Genomic DNA, 24,491 nt, shown 5'->3' with positions numbered 1-24,491 from the left:
TTAATTTGGATGGGTTATAACAGTGGCTGTTGACATGGGTGTGTGTACTAAAAGGGAACTTTGGTTTCTTTCCATGTGATACTTTCTGTAGCATTTGTGACACGATCTTGCTGCTATCTCAGAAGGGAAAAGACAACAAATGAGAGACAGAAACAGGAATGACAGAGGTCTGGCATGGCTTATACCCCCACCTCCCCTGCCTGTGGGGCTGCTGCCCACAGCAGGTACGTGTGATCTTCTCCCTGGTGAGTACAGTGCTCAATCCAGGCTTGCCCTCTGTTTCCCTTGTCACTCCTTTTTTACTCATTTCCAGGCAAATTATTTTTGACACCTTTTAACTGTGGTTTTCCACCATTCCTCAGGTATCTCTCAGTCCACAGGCATTGATAATCCCCATCTACAAAAGCAATTTATTACTTCAGTTTTTGAGGTCTTTCTGTATAGGGGATTGATTCAGTACTCAATATTTCTTGCCACAAGAACATAGATTTTGTGAGCTACAATGCCAATTATTCTCATAATTTAAACATTCACTTATAACCCAGCTGCCATGTCCAATATGGGGATGAATCAAATAAAGTATACAGCATAGCATTAATGGCAATTTCCCTTCTTCCCTGTACAAGCCACAGGCTAAGGCCAGACTATAAGAACTCTTGACTCAAACACTCCCGATCCTCCTGTTTGAAGTGGCAGTGTTCCTCTGCCAAGGAGGTGTCGGAGGCGGCTCAGGGCTTATTCAGGCAGGGCTTAGAACCAGTGATGCAAGCTTTGCCTTATTTCTCAGTTAGGTGTTATTCTTTGTACCTGCCTTGGATCGTTTGGGTCTTCCCAAATCATTACCACCCAGTCCTGGTTGAAAGTCAATTTGGTATCACCCGGTTTAGATGTGATAGTCCATTCCTCACGTTTCTTCACAAATTCTTTTATTTTGCTGGCATGAATTCACCCTCTTTTCCATGGTTGGGATTGCTGCTTTAGTAGTACCTGGAAAGGACTTTTTAATAACACAGTGTTAAAAGAAAAACAATACTGCATTAACTTTCACCATTAGTTTTCTTCAAAACTTTCTGGGTTTAACTAAAAACTTTTTCTATAGCTGCTTCTTCTTCTTGTATCCATCTGTGCTAATTGCTGCAGAGGCCAATTCTTCTTCTTGTGAGCTATAATTAGTTAAATAAAAAAAAGACTAGCCCAAATTTAACACAAGATGTATCACATCTCTTGGTTTTTTGCTTTTTAGGCAACATCCAACTGTTTTAGTCTTACAGACCCATTCTTCAGAACAAAAGCCTCCTTTCCTTAACAACAAAAATCAGAAGGAAAAAAAAGAAGTCTTGTTTAAGAAAATAAAGCACATTGTGAGAGTCAGCTATCTCTGCTTTGATCTTATCTCTATTGGTGGTCCAGCTCTCCCTCTTTTTCACAGCTTTGCCTTTGTCTGTACTTCCTCACTCCCCTCCCCTTGTTGTCACTCTGTCTAGCAGGAATGGGGGAGAACTTACAGATAGCGACGGTATGGGGACTTTGGGGCGTATTTCGCTCTCCCTCTTTCTCTTTCTCTCTGTTTCCCTTTCTCTCTCTTTTTCTCTTTTTCTCTCTTTTTCTCTCTTCTCTTTTTCTCTCTTTTTCTCTCTTTTTCTCTCTTTTTCTCTCTTCTTCTCTCTTTTTCTCTCTTTTTCTTTCTTCTTCTCTCTTTTTCTCTCTTCTCTCTTTTTCTCTCTTTTTCTCTTTTTCTCTCTTCTCTCTTTTTCTCTCTTTTTCTCTTCTTCTCTCTTCTTCTCTCTTTCTTCTTCTCTCTTCTTCTCTCTTTCTTCTTCTCTCTTCTTCTCTCTTCTTCTCTCTTCTTCTCTCTTCTTCTCTCTTCTTCTCTCTTCTTCTCTCTTCTTCTCTCTTTCTTCTTCTCTCTTCTTCTCTCTTCTCCCTTTCTCTCTCTTTCGCTCTCTTTTTCTCTCTTCACATTTCAACATCCACATTCCAATATCAGTCCACTTTCTAACATTAGTCCTACATCCTGGAGAGGTGAGTCTGCCAATCACCTCTCCCTCCTTTTTCAACTTCCTTACAAATTTAATTACTGTTGTTATGTGTGTTCTGCAGGCCTTTAATTCACTGCACCCTCCACCAAGGGCTACCAGCTACCCACAGCTGACAGTGCTAAAACTAAAGACTTATTTTGCTGTCACAATTTTCCATTCACAAGCTTGAAAGGGTTGTAGGAACAAGGTAAACAAAAACTTACTTCTGAAGTGATCTTGCCTGCAATAAAAAATTTAAGGCAATGCTTGTTAGTGCAATATAATTTGCAAAGAAGCCAAGGTTTGATTTGGGAAGGGCATCTGAGGACACAGAGCATGAGTTTTACAAATCTATAATTTGAAGAGGGAATAGACAAAATGTGGATACAGTGGGGGAGACAGCAAGTAAGGAATTTATCTCTGCAATACTCTCTTTTTGACTGCCAGGAGACACTCTCTGAAGAGGTTCTTACAGTACAAACAATAACTGGATGGGAAGAGGCACTCTTGAATTTAAGCTTTGGTGTCAAAATAGGAAACTGCCCCTGAGCACTGCAGTGCTGGAGCACCCTGCCTGCAAACTCACCAGAGGCAAGCCACTGCTGCCACGCTGCAGGGCTGCCTGCAGCACAGAGGGAACCATGGCCCAGCCCTCCCTGCAGGCCTGGGTAATCCACACAAGGAATCACAATTGCTTCATAGCTCTCTAACTCATTCAAGAAATAGGAAACTGTAGTAAACAGAGATCTCCCTCACCATCTTTTTCATATGTGTGTGTCACACACCCACTGTGATGCTGGAAGTAACAAATTGTTTACATTAGAAGATACTGAAACTTTTTCTTCATCTAGCTTTGTAGTTTCCCTTTTCTATATGTAGCCACCTCCCATTGTGGGAAAAAAGGAACCCTATTTTTTTACAAGTGTTTTGTATGCACAATTTTATTTGCTGTTCTAGATACACTGCAAGTAGTTAGCACTTCCAGAAAAACTAGCAAACAAACAAAAGAAAAAAACTAAGAAAGCAAAACACATTTGGGTACATGAAAAAGGACTGGTTGGAAGGAAAATTGTTTCTCATTGACCTACCAAGCAGTTGGTGTTACCTTTAGTTTAACTTTACACACTGAGAACAGTTGATTGAACAGCCTGCATTGACTCAAATTAATAGCAGGTTTTGCTATGCCACAGCTGTAAACTAGTTTTTCAATCCTAGAGTACAGTAAGTTATGTATTTCAAGATAAAAATCACAAAGCAAATTGGAAGAAATTTAGTACTGCATGAGGTGTGTACACAATTACAATTAATTTACCTCTAGAAGTCAGTTTATGACTTTCCTCTACTAGGATTGCAGTAGCTGCTATAGCTTGAATACACACTGGCCAGCCTTGATTTACTGGATCCCACATCTTTGATAAATAAGCCACAGGTCTCTTTACTCCTCCCCACTCTTGAAACAAAACCCTATGAGCTACCCCCTTTTTTTCATTTACATACAAATGAAAGGGTTTTGCTAGTGAAGGTAAGCTTAAAGTTGATATTGGGGCTAGTTTTTACTTCTTTTTTCTTAGTTTTTCATTACCCTTTTTGATCCATTTTATATCATCTCCCTCTGTCAGTTTTTTTTATTCGAAAATTTTACTGTCTGTGTATATCCTTCAATCGACAATCTATAATATCCCAATAATCTGAGTATCTTTCTGATTTCCCCCTTTGAAGAGGGAGGGGGAAGGGATAGAATCCCTGTGTTTTAGTCTGGGTTGAGCTTCCAACTACCCTTACTAAGCAAGTGTCCAAGATATTTTACCTCTGATTCTACAAATTGCAGCTTCCCTTTTGATACCCTTAATCCTTTTTCCCCAAGAAAATTCAAAAGCTTTATAGTAGCCTCTCCAGCTTCAGCTTCCCCAGAAAGTAAAAGATTATCCACTTATTGGATAATTTATATTTCAGGGGGAGTGGGGAAAGTTTGTAGTATTGTTTCTAAAGCTTGTCCAAATAAGTTTGGGGATTCTGTAAGCCCCTGTGGTCGTTTTGTCCATCTTAATTGCTGTTTTCTCCAGTTAGTGGGTCCTTCCATTCAAAAGCAAAGATAACTTGCTCTCCTGGGCTAATGGGCAAGCCCAAAAGGCATCTTTAAGGTCCACTACACTAAACCACTGATGCTGGGGAGGAACTTTACTGAAAAGAGTATAAGGATTTGGTACCACTGGATAGCGGGTCTGAGTTCTTTGTTAACCTCCCTTAAGGCTTGTACCAGTCTATAGCTCCCGTCAGGCTTCTTTACTGGGAGTATTGGGGTATTATGGGGAGACATACAAGGTTCTAATGTCCCATCCTTTATTAGTCCTTCTATTACTGGCTTTAAACATTCCTGTCCTTCTAAAGATACAGGATACTGCCGTACATGTATGGGACAATTTTTTTTTCCTCAGTTGTAATCTTTATGGGGTCAATATTTAATCTTCCCCTATTTCCCTCCCCAGCCCAAACTTCCTTGTTAATTCTTCTTCCATCCTCCTGGCCTAGTTTTAAAAGTCTAGCTGTCATCTTCCCATCTTCTGGAACAACCCCTATTCCTAATTTCACCTGTAAATCTTGTCCCAATAAATTGCTACCTGCCCCTGGGACCAAGAAAACATCCCTCATCCAAAATTTAGTTTCTCCCTCTATTACCACATTTTTAATAACGGGTACTGTGAAACTCTCTCCTTTTGCTCCTGTTACTATTACGGTATCTTTGCTTACACTATAACCTTTTGGAATATTTAACAGAAAGGTTCATTCTGCCCCTGTGTCTACCACAAATTCCAATTCTTCTTCTTGGGGACCCACTCTTGAAATTATCTCAGCATTCCCCACCTGGACCCACCTGTGCCCCCCCTCGGCCCCATGGCCCCGCGAGGGGAATTTGGGGAGGTGGGAGTGGGGCAGCGCCAAGGCCGGGCCCCCCCGCGCTGTCCTGGCGGGAGCGGCTGCAGTGGGGACCGAGTGCGGGCGGGAGCGGCCGAGAGCCCAGCGCTGCCCCAGCCCGACCTGCCCCAGCTCCATCCCTGCCCCTGCGCTGGGATGCTGTGGGGCTGGGGGGAAGAGGGAGCCGGCAGTGGGTGCTGGGCCTGGGGGCAGGAGGAGAAGGGAAGGAGAAGCAGGCTTGAGGAACAAAATGGTCAGACGATGCAGGTGGCAGGAGAAGGTGGGATTGTGCAGGAGAAGGAGGAATAGCAGGAGGAAGAGGAGAGACACAGGAGGAGGAGGAGGAGGAGCAGAAAGAGGAAGCAGCAGAAGGTTCCACCCCTCCCTGTGTCTGCAGCCTCCCCCCAGCCCCAGGAGCGGTGCTCCCCCCACATGCAGCAGGTGACTGTGGAGGGGGATCCACGATTTTCGTGGTGTGAATCTTGGTGTTTCTGAGCTTTCTTGGGCTAAATGTTGGTGCTTTGGTTTTATGTGGCAGCTGAATCTTTATGTTTTGGAGGTGGATTTGCTGAGCTGTTATGTTTGGGGAGGTTTTGTACTGTGTCTTGAAGTTTGCAGGATTTTTGAGCTAAATCTTGGTGTTTTGTAGGTTCTTATAGACACAAGATTCCCAATGACTTCCAGGGATGGACTTGGGCAATGCGGAACCTCCAGTCCAAGCAGCTCTTCTCTTGTTTTTCCCTCTAACCAGGATTTGTCATTTCCAGGGTGTGGCTGGATGGAGGAGGAGGAAAAGCCCCGGAGATGCTGCAGGAGGAGGAGCTGCAAACCCAGCCCAGGGAGCTGCGGGGAGGAAAGAGCCCCCTGAGCCAGGAAGGCGGGCGGAGATCCAGGCGGAGCTCGGAGCTCCTGGAGAAGCCTCATGGCAGGGAGAAGCCGCACAAGTGCTTGGAATGTGGGAAGGGTTTCAGCTGGAGATCCAGCCTGATCCAGCACCAGAGGGTCCACACTGGGGAGAGGCCCTACGAGTGTGGGGAGTGTGGGAAGGGGTTTCAGAGCAGCTCCAATCTCCTCAGACATCAGCAGAGTCACACAGAGGAGAGGCCCTACCGCTGCCCCGACTGCGGGGAGGGCTTCAAGCACAACTCCGACCTCACCGTGCACCGGCGCATCCACACTGGGGAGAGGCCCTACGAGTGTGGGAAGTGTGGGAAGAACTTCTCCGGGAGCTCTCAACTGACACAACACCAACGGAGGCACCACTAAGGGAAGCCCTGTGAGTGCCCCGAGTGAGGGAAGAGCTTGGAGTGAGGGAAGAGAGTGAGGGAAGAGCTTGGTGTGCTCCTGCAGCTCCATCCCCCATGGGAGGATCCGGGCTGGATGATCCCCAGTGACCCCCGTGGGGCAGAGCCCTGGTGTCCCCGTATGGGGAATAAAACAGAGAGTAAAGCAATGGAGCTGATCAAGGGGCCCGATATCTGAGGCCTGACTGAGCAGAAACTGTGGGAGACACAGACACACTTGAAGTCTCCCTGGGCAAGAAGACTGACCAAGCAACATGGTGTGAGTCTTTGTGATAACATAAATGTTCCCAGGTTACTGGATGTCACGAAGAATGTGTAACCAATGGGAAATTGTTACCAAAAATAGAGCCCTCTATAAGCACCATACAAGTCAATCCCTGTATAAACACCTGGTACACTCAATAAAATTGGTTTTGGTCTAAACTCGGATGTCCCCGTCTCTCCATGGTGGATAACCCTGTTGTGGGTGATCCCCGTTGGGTGGGGGAAGGTGCTGGAGGGATTTCTTTCCCTTCTCCTGGTGCTGCCGTGGTTTGGTTGGTAATAAATTCCCTCCCTGTGCCCAGGCCGGGTCTGTTGTCCCCGTGCCGGTGCTCGGGGCGGGATCTCTCCCGTTCCTTCTCTGCACTGTCGGGCCTCTCCTCAGCCAATGAGAGAACGCGGTGGAGAAGAGTCAGCCAATCAGCGAGAGCGGGGCTGATGACTCACCAGTTGCCGGGCAGACCCGCAGCAGGCAGTGTTCCCCACCTGGACCCGCCCTCCCTGCCCAGGGCCGGCCCCGCCGTGGGGTCCCCCCAAGTCCCTCCCCAGTGCCCCCAGGAACTGGGCTGGGTTTAACTGGGAAGCTTTACTGGGAACACTGGGAGCAGGCGGGCAGGGGCAGAGTGACAGCAGGGCTGGGGGACACTCGACCCCCCCAAAATCAGCGTGGGGATGGAGCAGGGGGTGCCGGCCGGGTCCGGGGCCACGGGGAGGGGCTCTCACTGCCAGTGGCTCAGGAGCTCTGTGGGCAGAGTAAAGGGGGTGACACCGGGCTGGGGTCCCCGGGGGGACCATTCACATTCTGGGGGAGGTGGGATACGACTCACGGGACCCCCCTTTCTTGTGCAGGTAGAACCAGATCCCCAGTGCCAGGAAGATGAAGCCCAACTCGGAGTCTCCAGTTCCTGCCAGCATCTTGCTGTGGCAGCATCCAGCAGCATCTCTGGGGTCTCCGCAGGGGTCAGGACCCCCCAGAAACTCTCACAGGCACCCAGGCCCCTCCAAGCACCCTCCTGGTTGCTCCCAACCTACTCAGGATCCCTGAAACCTCCCTCTTGATCCCTTCCTCACCTTCCCAGGACCCACCAAAGCCCCTCCTGTCCCTCTCAGGATCCCACAGCCTCCTTCCAGTCACCCCCCACTGCCCCAGGACCCCCAAACTCTCTCTCATTCCCTTCCCAGCCCCACCAGGGTTCATCCAGACCCCTCCCAGTCTCTTCCCAGCACAACCAACCTTGTCCCAATCTCTGCTCTTCCATCCCCAATCTCCATCCAGCTCTTCCAGGCTCACTCACATCCCTCCCAGTCACACCCAGCACACCCAAACTCCCTCCCAGTGTCCACCAGGACCCCCAGAACCCCATCCCATCCTCCCCAGTATCCTTCAAACCCCTTCTTAGCCTTTCCAAATCCACAACCTCCTCTCCCAGTTGAAACCAGGCTCTCCAACTCCCTCCCAGTTGAAACCAGCACATCCCAGTGGCTGTCCCAGTGCCCCCAATTCCTCCCCTGTATCCCAGTGCTGGCTCAGGGGGTGCTCCAGGCTGACGTGCTCCACCTGGCAGGTGGAGGTGAGCCCGGCCCGGGTTGAGGTTTCCAGCAGCACCAGGAGCTGGTGGGTCCAGTCCCCTTTGGGGACCATGTCGGTGGCCACCACAGAGAGCTCCTGCTGGCCCTGGAACCACCTCAGCTGGGTGTGGGCAGGGTAGAAATCCACCAAGAAGCAGAGCAGGTGCCGGGGCTGGGCTGGGAGCTCGAGGGCAGAAGAGAGATGGACAAGGTGGGGGTGACTGGGAGAGAGCGGGAACACACTGGGATCAGCTGGGAGAAACGTGGAGAGAGAGGGGAGGGGTGGTGTGGCCTTGGGGCAGACTGGGAATGGACTGAGAGGGACTTGGAATGAACTGGGAAAGACTGGGATGATACTCAGAGAGAGGGGAGGGGATGGGGGACACTGGCAGAGGGTGGAGATCTCGGAGTGAACTGGGGAGGAACTGGGAATGGGCTGGGAAGGAGTGGGAGGGACTGGGGCGGCACTGGGAGGAACTGGGAATGGGCTGGGAAGGAGTGGGAGGGACTGGGGCGGCACTGGGAAGAACTGGGAATGAAGCGCGCGGCACTGGGAGGCCGAGTCCAGCGCGGGGCACGCGGCGCTGCGGGTCTGCCTGGCAACAGATGAGTCATCAGAGACTCTCGCTCTGATTGGCTGAGAGGCGGCAGCGCCACGCCAGACTGAGATGGAGAGCCGGGAGGCACTGGGAGAGACTGGGATGGACTGGGAGAGCCACGGGGGTCAGTGGCAGGGACAGAAGGTCTCGGGGATGGGCACAAGGAGGGCTGAGGGCTCTGGGGCGATTCCCAGGGAGGTTTTGAGGGGCCTCAGGGTCATTGCCAGAGCAGGGCTCGAGGGGACACGCTGTGCCCCACGCTCACCTCGGCGCTCCCTGAGGAACGGGCTGAGATACTCGTGGTTGTACCGGCAGAGCCAGCCCACCGCAGTCCTTCTTTGCTCCATAACGTGCGGGTCGCTGTTGCAGTACCTGGCTGCTGTCCCTGGAGTATCTGTCCCGTGGTATCTGTGGGTACCATGCAAAGGCCTTTTCTGCTTCTTTACCCTGCACTCTCCTCGTAGCAGTTCAGGCTGGAACAAATGGCTCCCAGAACAGGGACCTTGGGCAGTTGTCCAGTCCCGGAAAGTGTCTCCTGAAGGTCATCGGATCTGGGATCTTTGGGAATTCAAGCGTCGTTTGGGACCAGCTTCTTCCTTCGCTTTGTGAGGACTGTTTCTCCTGGCCTGTCGGCACCCCTTTGGAATTCTGAGGGAAGGCTGCCGCTTTGGAAGGGAAGCTTTCAGAATCCAAAGGACCGGCAGGAGCCCACCAGCCCCCTCGAGGTTTCGCTTTTCCTTTGTGTCCCTCGCATTGGTGAGTACTTGCAGCGTGGGCTGCCAGGTTCCCGGGGGAGAGCACTACACATGAACACATTTATCTTAAGTTAATCCTTTTGCCTCGTGGGGGGGAATTTTGGGTTGTTTGGGGAACATGGACAATCATTTATCCCCAGCTCAACGAGAGATTTATATTCAGATTAAAGCAACCTTAGTACTAGGGAATGTTTCATTTAAAAAGAGGGATCTTAAAACTTTTGTTCAGTTTTTGTTTGAGCACTTTCCTGAGGCTTCCCAGGAAGATGTTTTGTCACTTTCATTCTGGGGGAAAGTTGGGTGATGCATTTATGATATACAAGTGGGTGGAAATTATAAAGTGGGCAAGTTTAATCCTATTTTCAATTTGATTTTTAAATTAGTAAAGCCTAAGTGAGAAAGTTGGGTCCCTGGTTCTTGTTCCCCGTGTTACTCCCTCCCTGATCCTAACCCTGCTTCCCCTATGGGTGGGATGGGAGCCAGACCCTGCCCACGGGCACAGGGCTGTCATCTACTCCCTGCTGCCTCCTGCCCCACTCAGTCCCTCTCTCGGGCTGGCCCTGGCCACTCCAGCAGAGCCTTCCCCGCTCCCTTGTCCCCGACTGCCCTGTCCCCAGTTTGGTCCCCAGCTCCAGGAATGTCAGTTGTACAGCCCCGCCTCGGGTCCCTCCTCTGCGCTGGCAGCTGCGTCGATGGTGTCACCGTCGGGACCAGCCCCTTCTGTCCCCTGCCCACATCCCCGAGTGGGCCCTTGAGGGTGGTTCCCTCCTTCTCCAGCCCATCCCGGTTCCCACGCCGCGGAACCGAACGCGGGCCTGGCTGGAAGCCCGCCATGCTGGCCTGCAGGCCCCGAGTCACCGGGCCCCACCGCTCCGCCGGAGGCTGCGCGCTCCAGCCCGCCCCGACCCACCTTCCGAAGAGGATGAGGACGGCGGCACCCCGGCAGTAACAACAGGCCGGGAGGAGGCTGGACACGGATCAGGGAGGAGCCCTGCGGGATGGGGACCTGGACTTGGTGAGAGATCTCGATTGCCTTGCGGCGCCTGTCGTCATTAAACGGGGAAAGGAGCCGCGATGGGAGCGGATTCCTCACACTGAGGGGAAGGAGTTGAGAAAAGCGGCCAGAGACTACGGCCGCAATTCTCCATATTTTAAAAATGTATTGGACTAAACTTTCACAGGACATACCTTAATTCCCCATGCCTTCCATTACATTACCACTGCACTATTGCAGTGGAAAAAACTTTTAAAGCCAATCCTATCCAAGTATGACTTGAGTGAAGTTTTAACGAAGGCCAGAAAGGCCTTGAGGCTTTGGCAGGAGAGGGGGAATTTAGCAGACCAGAGGATGAGGTCATGCTGCCCAACAATGTCTTAGATGACATCAAATCTGCTGCAAAGACTGCTCTTTTAAAAATCCCTGATGGAACCACCCTTGTCCAAAACTTTTCTTCAATCCATCAGGGGGTTGAAGAGACATTTGTTAAGTTTGTTGACCACCTCCCAGAGGCCATTGTTCGCCAAATTGATAATGTAGAGGCCAGGGATGAACTCCTGGGAAAAATGGCAATGTCTAACGCCAACCCAGAAACCAAAAAGATTCTCGGAGCTCTTCCCCAAAATCCAGAGCCACTCATCCCACAGATGGTCGACACCTGCACTAAGGCCTCTTCTTCAGAAACTGCTTTAGCCCTGGCCGTGAGCAAAGGGGTGGGGGAGGCAGTGGTGCCCATTAACAACGTGAGGTGCTTGAACTGTGGCCAGTTCGGCCATTTCCAAGCAAACTGCCCTCACTGGCCTCCTGTGCACTTTAACTCACCTCGCTGCCCTCTCCAGAACACCTAGAAATGATCAGCCCTCGCAGCGTCCGGGAAACGGGCGGGGAGCGCGGCGCGGTCCCGCACGGAGACAACGAGCGGCAGCCGCGGCCCCGGGGCCGAGGGCGGGCGGGCGAGGCCGGCGGGCGGGCAGCCCCGCCGGGGGCGGCTCAGAACCGCAGTCCTGGGGCGAAACTGCCGCCCCCGCCCCGCTGCTGCTCCGGAGCTCCTGCGCCCGCAGCGTCCGCGGGCACCGGCCGGGACAGAGCCGGGAAGGAGAAGGGGCCGAGCCTCGGCGCGGCCGCCAGCGCCGGGAGCGGGACGAGCCCCGCACGGCAGCGCCCCAGCACCGGCGCCACATCCAGCATCACCAACACACAGGCAAACCCGCTGGCCAAGGTAAAAAAGTCCCTGCCATGAACGTTCTGGGGACAGGAAATGGTTCAATGTCAAAAACAGATACGGTTTCATAACCCTGAATGATAACAAACAAGATGTGTTTGTTCAACAGACTGCTATAAAAAAGAATAACCGCAGGAAATAACTCCACAGTCTAGGAGATGTAGAAATTGTGGAATGTAATATAATACAAGGAAGAAAAGGCCCCCAAGCAGCCGATGTGACAGGACCTGGTGGAGTTCCAGTGCAAGGTAGCAAACATGCACCAAACTGCAAACCTGCGAAATATTACCCATGTCATGGAAGTCCTCCACACTCCTACCGGGGAAATTAAACCCAAAACCAGCAGCCAAATCCCAGCAACAGCCCAAAAGCTGAAAGAGCACAGAACACCGATAAGCCACCTTCCATCCAAGACTCCACCTCCATATCAAAACAACTTTCCTGTCTGATAAGTCCCACTTCTTCTAATACCCTTCCCCAATTCCTGTGGCCTCCCTGCCCCCCTCCCACTTTCCCTGTTTCCTTTCCCTTGTCCTATTACCCCTTTTTTATGTTCCCACAAATTCCTACCTCCTTTTCCCCCTTTCCATGGCCTCCCTCCACTAGTCCCTTTCCCCAGAGTTCCTTCATAATACCTGAAGGAGTGTAATTGGTGGGGAAGAAAGGAAAGTTTTCCTAAATTAACCATCTTTTTCTTAAAAAGTAATGATTTCTATTTGGAGTTTCCAACAGGCACACCACCACCTACATTACCTCGTACAGAGTCTGTCACAGCCAGCAGCACTGCCACAGGGGCCAGAGAACCAGTCCCTACTGAAGGCTCCTGATTCCATCTCCTGATAAACCAGACTAAGAAAACCCCACATCCCTCCTGCCAGCTCTAAGAAAATCTATTTGGACATTAGAGACTCAGAATTGTTTGCATTTTTAAAATTGTCGTATGAGCGCTTTTGATTGTTTTTGTCATTTTGTGTTGAATCAGTTTGATCCTCCAGAGAAGCTTTCTTAATAATATAAAAAGGGGAATTGTGGGGATCCTGGGGGGCATTTCCCTGGTTTGGGGAGACGCGGGAGGCTTCCCTCAAGGGGCTGTTGGACTGTTTGCTCCTTGCCCTGTTCCTGTGTCTGTTCCTGTGTCCCTGGGCCACTCCCTCCCTGTTCCCTGACTGGGCCTCACCTTGTACTGCCCAGGGGCCAGGGTCACCCCCACCCCGACTCCTCAGGACAGGGAGAGCTGAGAGTTGGAGCAGGGGGATGGGCGTGCTGGGGAAAACCCTGAACATCTCACGGCATGGCTGATTCAGACATCTGTGGATACCATGCAAAGGCCTTTTCTGCTTCTTTACCGTGGACTCTCCTTTTAGCAGCTCAGGCTGCAACAACTGGGGATCATCCAGCCTGGATCCTCCCATGGGGATGGAGCTGGAGCAGCGCACAAAGCTCTTCCCCCACTCAGGACACCCGCAGGGCCTCCCTGGTGTGGAAGTGCTGGTGAGTGATGATCTCTGAATTCCACCTGAAGCTCTTCTGACATTCCAAGCACTCATAGGGCCGTTCCCCAGTGTGGATCCTGTGGTGCTTGGTGAGGTTGGAGGTCCCACTGAAGCTCTTCCCACATTCCTCACACTCGTAGGGCCTCTCCCCAGTGTGGATCCTCTGGTGTTCCATCAGGTGGGAGTTCCAGCTGAAACCCTTCCCACATTCCAAGCACTTGTGGGGCTTCTCCCTGCCATGAGGCTTCTCCACCAGCTCCGAGCTCCGGCTGGATCTCCGCCCACCTTCCTGGCGCAGGGGGGCTCTTTCCTCCCTGCAGCTCCCTGGGCTGGGTTTGCAGCTCCTCCTCCTGCAGCATCTCCGGGGCTTTTCCTCCTCCTCCATCCAGCCACGCCCTGGCAATGACAAATCCTGGTTTGGGGGAAAAACAAGAGGCGAGCACCTTGGACTGGAGGCTCCTCCTGCCCAAGTCCATCCCTAGAACTCAGCAGGACTCTTGTGTCCATGAAAATCTCCACAGTCTCAAGGTTCAGCCCAAAACAACACTCCCAGGAGTTCCCTATCTCTGATCTCTCCACTTTTGGGGTTCCAGAGGTTTCCTTTCCTTGGGATGATGGGGGTCCAATGGCTCCAGGGGTTCCCCCTTCTCAGGTGTCCTGCTTAGGGATGATCCAGGGGCTGTTGGGGCTCCATGGGGTCCCTTCTCCCCTGATGATCTACTCTGAGATCCCAGGTGTCCCAGGGGTTCCTCCTCTCCAGGCTCCCCCCCTTTCCAGCCAGCCGGGGGTCCCCCAGCTCCAGGATCGCCCCTCTCTGCTCTCCCCACTCTGGGGGTCCCAGGGGTTCCCCTCCTCTGCTCCCCCGGGGGTCCCCAGGACAATGTCCTCCCCCTGGTGACACTGGGCAATGGCCACATGGACTCCCAAAGATCCCCCAGGGGGCTCAGCTTTGGGGTCCTGCAAGATCCAAACCTACACACACAGAGAGAAAAAAACCTCCCGGGGTTTATTTGGGCCTCCCAGACGAACATCTGGGGCTCAATTCCACAATCTGCAAGCTCCAAACACACCCCAATAAAAACCCTCTCAGGGACCCCCCGATAGATTTGGGGCGAGCTCCCCCTCCCCTCTCACCTGCAGGATGAGCTGGGGGCGATGGTCCTGGGGCCAAGGGTGCTGCGGCCTCAGGGGGCACTGGAACCTCCTGTTTCTCCTCCTTTTCCTGCTCCTCATCCTCATCTTCCTCCTCCTCCTTCCTAATCCCACCTCCTGCCCAGTTCCTGCCTTCTGTATATTTCGAGTGGAGCACCTTGCTTGTTTTTAGAGCGAGAACAAAGATCCCCGCGGGAACACGGCTTGCTGGCTTTAGTCAGAAGTAGCGGTGACTAAAGGTCCTGTTTCCTCTGCTGTGCTCCCGTCCTTGTTCCTCCTCAGTGTTCAGGCTGGGCTATGGGGTGTCCCTGTTTGCTGCATTTTCAGAGCTCCTCCTGGAGCCTTTGGGCAATAGGCTGTGCCCTGGGAGGGTTCTTTGTGCTCCTTTGTGGCCCAGGAGAACCTTCCGGGCGGTTTCTGCGTGAGCTGCTGCTGTGATGTCACAGGAGCACTGCCACGTCCCCGAGGTGCTCCCGTGGCTGTGGGACACGGAGGCCTCAGTGTCCCCAGTGGCTCTGGGCACTGCTCCGTGCCGGAGGATCCTCCTGCCCGAGGCATTCTCAGCACCAGCCCAGCCCTGACGGGTGTCCTTGTGTGCTTGCAGGGCTGCAGTCTGCAGGCGTGTGCAGCGCAGCCAAAATGATCCAGCACGTGGCTGCTGCAGTTTGCACGCTGTACTCTGTGGCTTATTCGGGCTATTTTTTAACCCACTTGGCACGTAAGTTGATGTTTTCCCTCGGTGCTGTGGCTTTGCGCTTGCTGTGTGCTTTCTGTTCTTCCTCTGGACCCGAGCTGACTTTGTAACCAAATGGCCATGAAGGCTCCATTGCTTTGGGAGAGCTCCTGCCAGCAGCTGCAGCTGAAAAAGGGGGTGTCTGCAGCCAGCGGGGCGTGCACAGCATTTGCAATGAGCCCTGGGGGGTTCTGTTCCCTCCAGCGGGGAGTCTGTGGCAGCAGAGCCGGGAACTCCCTGCCCAGCCAAGAACTGACCCAGCCCAGCATTTTGTGCTGTTCTCTTGCTGTGGGAAGGGACTGTGGCTCCTGGAGGGACGCTGGGAAAGCAAAATGCTCTCTCGGGGTTGACTTGCACTGTGGCATTTCCCACCACAGGCAGTTTTTTCCTGACAGCATCTGGTTCATGTTCCCTCTCCCGTTGCAGGGCACCTCATGTGTGGATTCCGAGCAGCTCCTCCTCCGGTGAGTGGGAAAGGAACCTTTGGTGTTTGGAATTGTGCAGTAAACTGTGAGCTCGGCGTGTGGCAGCTGAGTGCCAGCCTGGGAGGCTGAAGGAAAGTTCCTGTCAGAGTCTTTGCAGCAGCAGCAGCAGCAGCAAAGGGATCCCCAGCAGATTTCTCCTTTTCTGCTGCTGAGCTTTTGAAGAGCTGCAGGTCTGGTTTTGCAGGCAGAGGATTGCTTGCTGGCTTTAGCCACAGTGGAATATCGTTTTCCCAACAATAAGTGGCAATGTCGACTTTAGCCCATTGTTAGTTTGAAGGACTCCAAACCCAATTTCTGCTTAGTGCAGCTGGATGTGCAGCTGAAGGCAAATAAGGTGATCACTGAGATAGAACTTCCCGTCCCTCACGCTGCCATCTGTCCACAGGGCACAAAAGCAGCACCAGCCCCTCCTCTGGCTCCCTCTGCTTCCCAAGAGGAGGCCAAAGAGGAGGAAGACAGCGGTGAGCTCCCCGCTGTTCTGGGGGACGCTGGTGAACTTCCCTCGGTGCCGGGAGATGACAGTGAACTTCCCGCTGCTCTGGGAGACGAGGGCGAACATCCCGCGCTGTGGGAATACAGCAGCGAGGCTCCTGCGGCGTGGGACAAGGACAGTGGACATCTCCCGGCGTGGGACGAGGGCAGTGGATGTCCCCTGGTGCAGGACGAGGATGGCCAAGCCCCCATGGTGTGGGATGAGGACAGAGGACATCTCCCGCTGTGGGATGAGGACAGAGGACATCCTGTGCCTTGGGAAGAGGAGGGTGAACTCCCAGCATGGGAAGAGGACAGTGAACATCCCCTGGCTTGGAAAGATGATGGCGAACCTGCAGCATTTTGGGAAGAGGACCCAGAACCTCCCTGTGCTTGGGAAGAGGACACTGAACCTCCCTGTGCTTGGGAAGAGGACACGGAACCTCCCTCCGCTGTGGGATCCTGGGCTGAAGGTTCTGACAGCAGCACAGCCCTGCAGCCAGAGGGGAGAGGGGAGTGGTGCCTGGTGCAGCTGAGTACGTCTGCTCTGTTCCTGTGTTCAGAGCAGGGGCTGTGTGTGTGTCTCGGCATCAGCTGCAGCCAGCGTTGCTCTGCAGCTGAATGTCACAGGGGCATTTATTGTCCTTCCCCAGCTGAGACCAAGGGGCTCACGGCCCCAGGGAGTGGGGCTGCATTCTGGCTCTGCTCTGGTGGGGTCTCGCTCTGGGAGGGAGCCTCTTCCACGTGGTTTCTTTCAGGGAACATCGTGAGCGTGGAGGAGCCAGACGAGAAATACCTGGAAGTGGAGCAGATTGGCCAAGGGTAAGTGCACGGCAGCTACTTCTGCACAAGCAGCCCAGGGGCTGTGCTGGTGCAGGATCAAGGGAGAAGTCAGGAGAGCTCCAAACACCTTCAGACACTGGGGTGCCATCCTGCTGTCTCTCAGTCCTGATCAGAATTGAGAACTGTGGTCAGAAGGAGCCGTCACAGGCCCCTGAGGCCGGCAGTGTCCTGCCTGCAGCAAGGAGCAGGACCTGGGAGATCTTCTGTGTCTGGAACTGGATTGCCTAAAAGAGCCACTCACCATCTGGAGACTGTCAGACAACAGCTCTCAGGGAGATTTCTTTCAAGTATTTTGCTTCATAAAATATCTTCCGGTCAGAATTAACAACCTAAAGGTTTAGAAACAGGAACCGGAGATGAACTAATAAGTGCTCTATTCTAGCACAGCTCGTAGAGCCCATACATTCAGCAACAGACACAGAGCTGATGCACTCTGGGGGAAAATGCATCACCTGCCTGATGGCAGGGCCCTTGTGGATCCTGCAGGTCTTAGGCAGGAAATGGAAAAGGATGAAATGCATTCTTTTCCAGTTCTTTAGACACCCATTGCTCACAACAGGTTTTGAACTAAAGCAATTAAGTGTGGACATTTGGGATTTGCTCCAGCCCAATTCCTTCGTGTTGGGTCTCAGTTTTCTCTTGCACACCTGGCATGGCAGAGGGCTGGTGGCTGCTGCGCTGTTGTTGCAAGGGTCGATGCACCCAGGTGTTTGTGAGCGCTGCAGGCAGCAGAGATCTCCTGTCTGGGTTAGCTTTCACTCCCAGGGCCTCAAGCACTGCTTCTTTCTTCTCTGCTGTTTTGTCTCCAGGGCTTTCGGAACCGTTTCCAAAGGACTCGACCGGGCCACTGGAGGAGAGGTCAGTGCCAACACGCCCAGCACGTCTGGCAGCTCTCCAGGGCTCTCCCCTCTGCTGGGAGCTGTGGCTGCAGCTCTGGGGGCCAGCAGAGCTTTCCTGCACAGGCTGCTCCTCTGAAGGCAGAGCAGTGTCAGCCTGCAGAGCACAGCTGGGACACACTCAGTCCTTCTGGAGTGCCCAAAGGGATGCAAGGAGGGCAGCGGTGTCTGTGAGAGCAGGACATGCTGGCTTGCTCTTCATATCTAAAAGTGTGAATGGATCAGTGTTGGAGACTGAGGCCCAATTTATCTTCACCCCAGCCGCAGACAGGAACACTATTTAGCAGTTTTTCCATCCTGCCTTTCATCTTCAAAGGGTACCTCAAGGCCTAATTAGGGTGAGATCCTGCTTGGGCTCAATTTGGGACTTTAGTTCCACTTCAGCTGTCCACAGAGAGAGAGGGACAGAAATGAGAAGATGGATGTCCAGAGCAAAGCTCTCTCCTAAACTCTGCAGTTGTGTTTGGGTCTGGGGTCAGTGACAGCCTGTGACAGGGATCACCTGAGCAATGGATGTGTGTGTTTGCTTTGTTGTGCAATCCCAAACAGAGCAGCTGCATCTGAAATCATGACCAAATCCCATGGAATTGCTAAAGGGTTCCCGGCTGTTTTGCTCTGTTTTCACAGAACCAGAATTACCTCCTGCTTGCAAAATGTATTTGAATAATAATGAGAGTGTTGAGGCTATTTGAGAAGACTGTAGGTGCAGAGAATGTGGTTAGAGCTGGGAGGCTGACAGCTGAGGGGCCATTTCTGCAGAGCTTGCAAGGCCAAATGTCTCTGGCCATGTGTCCTGTAAGCAGCCCCAGCAAGCTGAGCAATGGGCTGTGGAAATGGCCCTTGCTGAGCTCTGGTGCCCATCCCAGGGCAGTTTGGCACAGCCCGGCTCCGTCGCTCCAAAAAGCCTCGCCCCGTGTTGGCTGTGGCCTCCTGCCACAGACTCCTCCAGTTAAAGGTCTGCAATGTCCCCTCAGGTGGCCATAAAGAAAATGAGTCTCAGAGGGCAGAACAGGGAACGCGCTGTGAATGAGCTCCTGCTCCTGAAGGACAAGAAGAACCCCAACATTGTCAACTCTTTGGACAGGTGAGTGCTCCAGGCCTCATCCCGTGCACGGGCCCTGCCTTAACCTTTCCTGGCAGCCGTAGTCTGTAGCCTGTTTTGAAAATGCCTGACCCAGCCGTATCTTCCCAAAACAGCAGCCTGGCAGTTCGCTCCCTCCGTGTGCCTTGGTTGCTTTGGTTTGGTTTTTCCTTCATTGACCCCGTTTTCTGTGTCTTACAACAAGTGCTGATAAACCACAGCAGAAATTATTTCCATTGGCTTCTTCTTCCCAGCCCTTTTGCATTGCTGCAGATGCCAGGAAAACCAGGGCCTTGTTTGCACAAATGCCTCATTTGCCCATTTTTCACTGGCCTTGCCTGTTTCTGAAGGGACTTTCTGAAAGGTTTTCTGATTGCTTTTGTCCCAAGTGCTGCATGGCCTCCTCCCCTGGATAACCCTGGGGGTTGTGTTGCCTTGTTCTGCAGGGAATGGTGGAACTGATGAGCTCAGAAGCTGAACCAGCTGGGGGCCAGTGTTGTGGTTCCACACTGATCTGGGCTGTTGCTAAACTGCATTTTTCACCTGCTTGCCATCTAAGGACTCTCCTTTCTCACAGGTGTCTCTTCCTTTAGACTGTGCAGATTCCAAGGACTCTGCAGCCTCGCAGGAATGTCTCTCCATGGGATTCTGTCCTCATGGACAAGTGACCTGGAAACAAAACTCCACTCCAGGCTTTTCCATGGGGGAATTGAGCACTGCACATTCATCTCCATGCCACTGCTTTCCTCTTCCAGCTTCCTTGTTGGCGGAGATCTCTGGCTGGTGATGGAATACATGGATGGAGGAACTTTGCAGGACGTTGTCAGACAGACACGCATGGCTGAAGGAGAGATGGCAGCTGTCAGTCGGGAGGTGAGGGATCCTGCCTGTGGCTGCCACGGCTTGGACACGATGGTCCTTCCATACAGGCATGAGAACAGGAGTGGCTCCATGCTCAGGGCTCTGTTTCTCTGTTGTTTTTATGAGCTGGAGAAGAAAGAGCCTCTGCAGTGAACGGCCTGCCAGCATTGCTGCACTTCTGCTCTGTTCTTGCTCTCTTTCCTGCTGTTGTGGCACTCTCTGTCTGTTCTGGATTTGATGTGCTGTTCTCAGCTTTGCCCTGAACCGTTTGCCTGGAGCCTGTCTGCTCTGCACTCCTGGCCTGTCACAGCAAAGCTGCTGCTGGCAGAATTCGGACCTGTCCTTTCTTGTGTGATAGATTCCGGCCATTGGTTTTTGTCCTGGTGTTTCTTGTTCTCTCTCAGTGCCTGCAGGGCCTGGATTTCCTCCATGCGAACCGGGTGATCCACAGAGATCTGAAGAGCTCCAACATCCTCCTGGGCATGGCCGGCTCTGTCAAGCTGGGTGGGTGTTCCTGGCCAGGCACGGCGCTCCCGGGTGCGGCTGTGGGGCTGCTTCCCAGTGCCGGCCAGAGCCCCACAAGGGCTGCTGGGGGCACTGCCCAGCCCCTGCTGCCAGCTGAGAGCGGCTGCCCCTGCAGAGAGCTCCGGAGAGCAGCAGGGTGCCAGGGGTGGCTTTGCTCTGGGTATGGCCCTGCCAGAGGGGCAGGAGTTGGAGTCTAAAGCTTCAAGGGAATCAGTAAAAGCCACTGCACGAAAGCTGAGGGTTTCTTTAAGGGTCCAGTTCCACCTTCCCTTGGCTACAGCCCTGAGCACTTTTCCAGCTCACTTCACTACTGCATTCTCAGACTGAGAGTGGGGAGTCTTGGTGCTTGGTTTCCTCATTCCAACTGCCTTTGACAGTGTTTGTTTCTGTCCTCAGCTGATTTTGGCCTCTGTGCTCAGCTCAGCTCTGAGCAGGACCGGCGCAGCTCCATGGTGGGCACTGCTCACTGGATGGCCCCAGAAGTTGTGACCAGTTCTCCTTATGGCCCCAAGGTGGACATCTGGTCCTTTGGCATTGTGACCATCGAGATGGTGGAGGGAGAACCTCCTTACTTCAAGGAAACGAGGGCCATGGTAAGAGGCAAATTCTCCAGGGGCTGCAGAGCCCTGTGAGCACAGGGTGACCCTGCACTGGGAGCAGCAGCTGGAGGTTTCTGCACCTGGGGAAGGGAATTCCCAGAGCACTCGGGCCTCAACACAGACAAATATTCTGCAGTCTCCAGCAACAATTTGCTTTGGGATTTATGCTGTTGCAGCTCTTCTGGCTCTGAGGATGACCTGAAAATGTGAATCAAGTGCATCAGCTCTTTCCAATGGTTGTGGCAGCACCAGGGTTTGGGTTTTTTGGTTGGCATAGGAAAATGAGCTGTGAGCAGCATCTCTGCCAGGGAGGAAAGTGCCCCTGGAGCTGGGGCTGAGAACCCGGGGTCGCTGTGAGCACCTGTGGGTGGGAAGGAAGCTGGCAGAGCGCTGAGTTTGCTTTTCCTGCAGGCTCGCGCTCTGATCCGGCACAACGGGACCCCGCAGCTGCAGGAGCCCCGGCGCCTGTCGGCTCTGCTGCGGGACTTCCTCGAGTGCAGCCTGGAGCCGGACGAGGAGCAGCGCTGGTCTGCCCAGGAGCTGCTGCAGGTGAATGCCGAGCGGCTGAGGGGAAGCAGCAGCGCCAGGGAGGGGTTTTCTGCTGGGGCCCCTCCGATAGTCTCCAGCCTCGCTGCGTTCCACACGCAAAGCAAGCAGAATCCTCGCCGGGTTTGGCTTGGCAGGGTCCTTTCGAGGGCATCTGCCCCTGGTGCCCCACAAGGAGCAGGGCCACCTTCAGGCAGGTCCGGTGCTCAGAGCCCTGCCTGGCCTGAGCTTGGATGTTCCCAGGGAGGAGGCACCTCCCACATCCCTGGGCACCTTCTGTCAGTGTTTCCCCACTCCTGGCAAAAAGATTCTGCCTTAGATCTAACCTGAGCCTGCTTCCCTCTCCTGAGTTTCTGACCATTTCCCTTTGTCCTGTTGCAACAGAGCCTGTGAGAAAGTAACAGTTCATTTCTTTCTTTTTTATCCTTTGGGCAGCACCCGTTTTTATCATCAGCCAAGCCTCTCTCCAGCCTGACCCCTCTGATCACCGCAGCAAAGCAACTGAGGGAGCAGCGGAGGAGATGAAGCACTGGAGGACAGCTGTTAGTTACAGTAGTTAGTTAGGACAACTAGTTAGTGATGGTAGTTAGCAGTGCTAGTTGGTTATGGTAGTTAGGACAGCCTGTTTGTTACAGCTCTTATGACAGCCTGTTTGGTATGGCAGGTTTTTGAATAAAAACTCTCTTAAACCTCAACTCCCTTGAGGTGTCCCTTCCTCCTCCCTCCGTGACTCGGCTGCCCGGAGCAATGTGAGGGGAGAGCGGGCCCAGCCTGGCCCAGAGCTGAGCCCCAGCAGAGCCCTGGCAGAGCCCAGAGCAGCCTCGGATCTGCAGAGTCAGCCTGGGAGGAGGCGCTCGGAGCCTTCTGGGCTGCACCCGACTCTTGGTTACAAACTGCGTGTGCTGGAAAATGCCACCGGCTCTGCCAGAGGGCAGAAGGGGCCCGGGGAAGGCCCCAGTGCTCCCTGCAAGGGAAACACCTGCCCTGGGTTTGTTATACAGAACTATGTAGTTGGTGGCTTTTGCTCTTATGTCTTGACTTCTGCAACTTATTCTTAATCACAACGATTTTGATACAGTACAGTTTGTAATCACTTTTAACTGCTTTTGCTGTAATATAATTTGTCAGCTTTTTGTGGCCAATGCCCTGGCCCCTGTGTAGCTCATATCCTCAGAACATCATTCATGGATGATAGTTTAGTTTGTGCACAGTGTGAAAAACATACATACTAGTTTTGGCTATTGCAAAATATTGAACTGGATGCCATGTGCCATGCATTAGAATGTTAACTTTTGCAGAAGTAGCTGTAGTTGTGAAATAATAACTAATGCTTTTATTTTTGTAACTAACTGACAGTAATAACTCAGAGGTATTTGTGAAACAGCCAATGTTGATTTAAATACTTGTAGAAGTAGCTAAAACTGTCTGTATGGCCAGATAACATTTAAGGAACGGGTGTGCTGAGGACCCTGCCGCTGACCCTTTGACTGTCAGGAACTGTCTCCTGCTGATGTGGAAACCCAGGTGTCCCAGGGTGAGGTTCTGGTGTTTGTATCCCCAATCGTGGGTTCTGTTCATGTTTGATATTCTGTTCTGTGCTCTCAGAACTGACTCTGAAAGTGAAGGTTTGTTTTGTCTTGTTATCAGCTGGCTCACCTCCCCCCATGGTCTGTTCTCCACAAGAAGCTTGTGTGGGCTGGCTTGGCTTGCTTTTGCTGGCTTTGTTTGCTTGCTCTTCCTTCCGCTCTTGCCTTTGCTTTTTTCTGTTAGTTAGTTTAACTAGGCAGTCCAATTCTTTCCCTGGACTGTTTCTTTCCCTTTCCTTCTTCTGAATACCATCCAACCTGCTCTGGACTGGGACCTGGGAACCCCGAGGAGCACCGGGAGCCTGCGCTCTGTGATCTGCAGCAGCCATCCCCAGTGCCCAGAGCAATCCCCAGCGCCCAGACCCGGGCGACCACCCCCAGGAGAGACTTTCTGGATTTGTCATCTCTGCAGAGTGGTGAAAGAGTTTTGTTGTCATCTGGTGTTGTTCATTTTTTTTTTAGTGCTGGGGAGTGTTTTGTTTGTTAAATAAACAGGTTCTTTTCCACTTCTCTCAGAGAAAATTCTTCCCAAATCAGGTGGGTGGGGAGGGGCTGTGGGGGTTTGTTTTCTGGGGGCTCCTTCCAGAGGAGGATCTGGGGGATTTGCATTCCAAGAGCACTCAGGGTTGCGGATTGAGGTTATGCCCAAGGGGATCTGGGGTTGGACAACACAGCAGGACTGAAGGTTAAAAATGTCCAAGGGGATCTGGGGTTGGAAAACAGTAACACCTAAAATTCTGCTGGGTTGAGAGACATCCAGGATTAAACCTGCTGGGTTGATGGATTAACATTCCATGAGCACTCAGGGTGTAGATATGTAATGTAGACTGTTTGAAAGTAAAAGGTACCTTGTTGTATGTGAGAGTGAGTGAAAAATAAAAGTGAGTAAATGTAGATTAATGGAAGTATATATAATGTAGATTGTTTATTTTGAGCTTTACTTTATCTCCTTGGAGGGAGGTGGATTGTGTTGAATGGTATTGTGAGAGAAAGGACTTTTTGAGTAGTTGAAAGAAGATGGTATTCTGGTTGTTAGAGAAAGTGGGAAACAGAGGCAGAGGACTTGTGAAGAAATGTGAGGAATGGACTATCACATCTAAAATGGACAACACCAAAATACACCAAAGGAGTGTTGAAAAGGACTTGCATAGAAAAATCAGCAAAAAGGAGTGACAAGGGAAACAGAGGGCAAGCCTGGACTGAGCACTGTACTCACCAGTGAGAAGATCACACGTACCTGCTGTGGGCAGCAGCCCCACAGGCAGGGGAGGTGGGGGTATAAGCCACGCCAGACCTCTGTCATTCCTGTTTCTGTCTCTCATTTGTTGTCTTTTCCCTTCTGAGATAGCAGCAAGATCGTGTCACAAATGCTACAGAAAGTATCACATGGAAAGAAACCAAAGTTCCTTTTTGTTACACACACCCATGTCAACAGCCACTGTTATAACCCATCCAAATTAAGTACCTGCAGGCAAAATGGGGAAAAACTGCAGTGTACCAGAATAGGTTGGCTTTAGACTGTTTATTGGCTAATGAAGGGGGTTTTTGTGGAAAGTTTAATATATCAGACTGTTGAAAATAG

The 24,491-nt window shown here is 52.3% G+C and overlaps 3 protein-coding genes across 3 annotated transcripts in view; 2 read left to right on the top strand and 1 right to left on the bottom strand.

Moving 5' to 3' along the window:
• LOC144248820 (olfactory receptor 14J1-like) overlaps nt 1-9,011 on the bottom strand; it is a 41,363-nt gene extending 32,352 nt beyond the window's left edge. The window contains exon 1 of the mRNA XM_085565401.1: nt 8,930-9,011. Coding sequence (XP_085421527.1) covers nt 8,930-9,011 — 82 coding nt within the window. The remainder of the gene's footprint in view (nt 1-8,929) is intronic.
• Nucleotides 1-24,491, top strand: part of LOC144248803 (uncharacterized) — a 1,234,558-nt gene that overhangs the window by 1,066,724 nt on the left and 143,343 nt on the right.
• Nucleotides 12,586-22,118, top strand: LOC146764061 (uncharacterized). The gene is made up of 11 exons (XM_085565530.1): nt 12,586-13,129; nt 13,473-13,557; nt 15,882-16,529; nt 16,707-16,794; nt 17,625-17,673; nt 18,686-18,795; nt 19,548-19,665; nt 20,058-20,157; nt 20,575-20,771; nt 21,189-21,326; nt 21,759-22,118. The coding sequence occupies exons 1-11, from the start codon at nt 13,049-13,051 to the stop codon at nt 21,846-21,848; spliced, it is 1,704 nt and encodes a 567-aa protein (XP_085421656.1). The 5' UTR covers nt 12,586-13,048; the 3' UTR covers nt 21,849-22,118.

Source organism: Lonchura striata, chromosome 36 (assembly GCF_050655825.1).
Source record: "Lonchura striata isolate lonStrDom1 chromosome 36, ASM5065582v1, whole genome shotgun sequence".
Classification (NCBI taxonomy): Eukaryota; Metazoa; Chordata; class Aves; order Passeriformes; family Estrildidae; genus Lonchura; species Lonchura striata.
This window is presented reverse-complemented; position numbering and strand designations above follow the sequence as displayed.

What these genes read in the sequence shown, in the direction of transcription:
- LOC146764061 (XM_085565530.1), top strand. Translation starts at nt 13,049, where the DNA reads ATGGGGATGGAGCTGGAGCAGCGCACAAAGCTCTTCCCCCACTCAGGA. An exon ending in TCCCTGGTGTGGAAGTGCTG is followed by an intron (nt 13,130 to 13,472) that starts GTGAGTGATGAT and finishes CTGGGTTTGCAG; the next exon opens with CTCCTCCTCCTGCAGCATCT. An exon ending in GGCCGGCTCTGTCAAGCTGG is followed by an intron (nt 20,158 to 20,574) that starts GTGGGTGTTCCT and finishes TTCTGTCCTCAG; the next exon opens with CTGATTTTGGCCTCTGTGCT.